Source organism: Primulina huaijiensis, chromosome 4 (assembly GCF_012295235.1).
Source record: "Primulina huaijiensis isolate GDHJ02 chromosome 4, ASM1229523v2, whole genome shotgun sequence".
NCBI lineage: Eukaryota > Viridiplantae > Streptophyta > Magnoliopsida > Lamiales > Gesneriaceae > Primulina > Primulina huaijiensis.
In genome coordinates this window covers 23321280-23325294 of record NC_133309.1, presented here as the reverse complement: position 1 = coordinate 23325294, position 4015 = coordinate 23321280, and the positions used below count along the sequence as shown (strand labels likewise).

The 4015-nt window shown below is 38.1% G+C and overlaps 1 protein-coding gene across 1 annotated transcript; it reads right to left on the bottom strand.

Annotated features, from left to right (window-relative positions):
* Positions 1-2588: 2588 nt before the first annotated feature.
* LOC140974780 (germin-like protein 1-1) lies at positions 2589-3562 on the bottom strand. The gene has a single exon (XM_073438268.1). The coding sequence runs from the start codon at positions 3469-3471 to the stop codon at positions 2800-2802; it is 672 nt and encodes a 223-aa protein (XP_073294369.1). The 5' UTR covers positions 3472-3562; the 3' UTR covers positions 2589-2799.
* Positions 3563-4015: the final 453 nt, after the last annotated feature.

Below are 4015 nucleotides of genomic sequence, written 5' to 3'. Positions count from 1 at the left end.
ATGCGAAGCGTGTGTCATAATAACGTCTCTTGGAATACTCGAGAAGAGTAACCGACAGAGCACCGTACTCAGAGCCCGGGAGGCTAGAGTCCCGGGCATTTCAAGGAAAGCCCGGGAGATGTTAAGGTTTAGCATTGTGATTTTATCAATTAACCTTGTTCCACTCGCGGTATATATGCATCAACCGATAAACTTAAGAGATTACAGCAAAATAACGACAGAGACAGGCTTCAATTAGTATTTTATTCAACCATAGACATTAGCGCGTACTACATCATCGTATTCTTCCTCTACATCAATTATCCATATTTTCACCCAAGCAGATAAAGGTCCGGTGGAAGTCTTCAGGAAGCTGTCTGAATCAACAATACGCTTAAGGATCTTTATTTCTTTCCTAAGCATTAATTGGTAGATACGACCATCTGTAAAGACGTCTACCCACTCAGCTATATGCAAGTGCTCTCGCACTCTCCTCAGTTTAGCAACCAGGCTAGGAGTGACAGCTTCTCCAGAATCATAAAGAAGTTTCAGCCCCTGAAGCTCTTCCCAGTAGTCAATAATTGCGTGAAACACTTCATCTTCCATAGTAGATTTTCGAATCTCTAGAACAGATTCCTTTAAGGCTTCGGTCATACTCGGAGTTTTCGAACTACTTGCACCAGCCATTGTGTTTCCTGGATGTCAGTTTGTTAGTGCGATTGAAAAAGGGGTGAGTGGCTATGCATAGGAGGAAGGGACCAATCACAGCCGTTGATCTGTAAATGCACGAACGACTAAGATGGGCCAAGAGTTGAAAAGACGTGTACGGTTATCAAGGCGTCAGACTTATCCACTTCTCGAAATGCGAAACGTCTTTTAAGCGGGAATTTATGCTATGACACGTGTCATCGTGGTAGTATCGACAGGGCCCAAGAATGTTAAACAATAAGTTATTATGAATCCAGAGGACAGAAGGTCTAATCATTTCATCTCATCTATGGGATATTTGAAGACTTCAATTTGGTGCACTGTTCATTATCTTGGACTGATCGGGACAGCGAGTCAAGCTCTAGCCCGACTATTTTAGGGATGGGTGGTGATACCCCCATAAGGATCCGGGTCGAGTCGTTGCCATAAGGATCCGGGTCGATTGACGACCCAGACACTATCAAGAGCCCGAGCACTACATGTTTCCCAAGAATTCTTCGAACAGCCCGGTCTCCCGCGCAATCATCGCCCGAGCTCTCATATAAGTACCCGGGTAATCAATTGCCCGAGCCACCTCGAGAATTGAACCATACTCAAGTATGATTGATACAGGACGTCTAATCTGTCAGAACAACTTGGGTTTGGAGTGTCCTAGAAGTCATCAGAAGATAGGGTATGGGCAGCCGACCTACCATACTTAGTAGGTAGCACTGGAATCAAGGTACCTACCCCATTTTCTCCTATAAATAGCAGGTATCCTTCTCATTTACTGGGTCTGAAATCTTTGAACTCTCAAGCATTATACATATTTTCTCCCAAATATTGCTTGTGTTCATCTTCAACCTGCTGACTTAAGCATCGGAGTGGCCACGCCGGATACCCCTCCGGCGCCCATTCACGAGTTTCTTTCATTGTTTGCAGGTGCTATTGAAGCCATTACCTTCACTCAAATTCCCTAAAAACTATAAATTATTGATTTGACCCGTTGGAGCTCCTTACCCGGCTCATCCATTTCAACGAAGTCACATCAGGAAGATTGGTCATTTCTTTCGGAAAGGAACGAGTTTTGCTGAAATCGGAGAGGAATGGCTGAATTTGGCCTATTTTTTTCTCTATGTTCTGTGTGTATAATAGAGGAAGAGGAAGGGGAAGATGCATTTGAGCCTAGGAGAATGTCTTAGGCCACCTTAATTTTTTTTATTATTTTGTTTGTTTACTAAGTGGACCACTATTTTCCTTTTTTCTGATTTTTATTTTTTGTTTACATTTATATTAAAGTTTATTAATAGTATGTTAAAAATTTTGGAATCAATTTTTATTTAGAAAATAAGTACTGCCCAATTTCATTAATTCATATATATAGAAATTGTTAATATTTTTATTTTTAATAAATTTATAAAATCATTATATTTTTTAAATTAATAAATAAAATATTTCTATTTTATTTCAATTTTTTAGTTCATAATTATAATATATATAAGTTTTTATAAAAATATTAATTTATTAATACGTGACTTAAATTAAAATTAATATTGAATGTTTTCATTTGTAAAATATGGGTAAAATTGTAACTTATGACTTTAATATTTTGAGATGATATATGATATGTTATATATATTATGTATTTTGAAAGACATTAAAATTGATTTATTAATTTTTCATTTTTCATTTATATTTCATCATCATCATCAATGTAATCCATATATTTTTCAAAATTTTACTAATTTTTTTAAATCCGCGCCGCGACCATCATGTGAAATAACATTTTAATTGGAACAAATTGACATAATTTTCAAATTGAGAATACTGAACCAAAGTCCACTCAGCTAATAGTGAAAAAATTCAAATGTAAAAAAAAAAAAAAAAAAAAAAAAGAACAAGATAATTAATAGTAACACAAATATGATAATACATTGACATGACTGACTGCATGAATATCATGCAGAACACAATATACTTCATCAAGAACTAATCCAGATAAACAACCTCCGAACAGATCGAATTCGAGTTGCAAACATTAATTAGCGGCACGTCGAAAATTACAACCATGCTTGACTTTATTAATTCAACATAAAAAAGCATATATATATATATATATAACTTAAACATGATTCAACCCATGAACTTGGATTTGATTTGATCAACCACACTTTGGTCCAACCGAAAAGCTTTAGCCAAGACTTGATCAGGAACAGAAGGCTTCGAACCGAACATATTCCGGGCAACGTAAATGGTACCAGGCAGCTGGCTGTTAGCAGAAGAGAAAGCAAGCACAGGCTCCACTCCAACATTCAGATGAAAGTGCACCAGCCCTCTCGGAACCACGTACATCTCACCAACACTTACGTTCTTGGTGTAAACAACATTCCCGCTCGTAATTATCCCTAATAACGCCGTCCCTCGGATCAAAACTCCACATTCTGTGGCTCGAGCATGCCAGTGAGGATTCGTAACACCACCCACTGCGATGTCAATACGAGTCATGGAGATCCCGAGCGTGTTTAGCCCTGGGAACGCAAAGACGTCGGCCACGTTTAAATAACTTCCCAAGTAATTGCTTGTGTCCCCCACGTTGATCAGTCCGGAGTAGAAAAAGTCATCCGAGGTCACGTTCGAGGCCGGTTTGCAGGGAAATCCGTTGAGAGAAAGGGTACCGCTTAGATCGGCTATGCAGAAGTCCTGCAAGGGATCAGGATCAGCAGAATGGCAAGGCATGGTGAGTAAAAGTAGATGGAGAAGTATCATGAAGAGGGAGATCAATGGAAGGATGATATTAAGGGCCATTTTCGGTCTTGTTGCGGAGATAATCAGTAGCAGATTGAGTTCTGATGCAATGCAATTTAAAGAAGAGCATCGTTTTTTTTAATTAATTAAAGAAAAATAAACATTAATGTATAGTGTGAGTCTAACTTTAGATTCATTGCAATAACATAATGTAAAATTAAATATCAAATTTATATGTTTGGCGAGGCCGCGTCGTTGCTAGCGAAGCTCATTGTATGCAATCACATTCGAACGTGAATGAATCATATTAGAATCAATGTTAGCCAGAATGTGAGATTTTAAGTGCGGTGAGGGACAAAATTCCATTTGTGCTTAGGGTCCTAGAGCCATTTTTTTTTAACACCTGGGACGATATGCTACCTAAATTCTGGTATTCGGTAGGCAAGCATGTCATGTTCTAGAGTTGGTAAATTTTGAAGCTTCTAACCCATATCCATTTATTACAGGTGTAGAACTTGATCTATATATGATGTGACTTTGTTGAAATGGATGAGCCGGGTAAGGAGCTCCAACAGGTCAAATCAATAATTTATAGTTTTTAGGG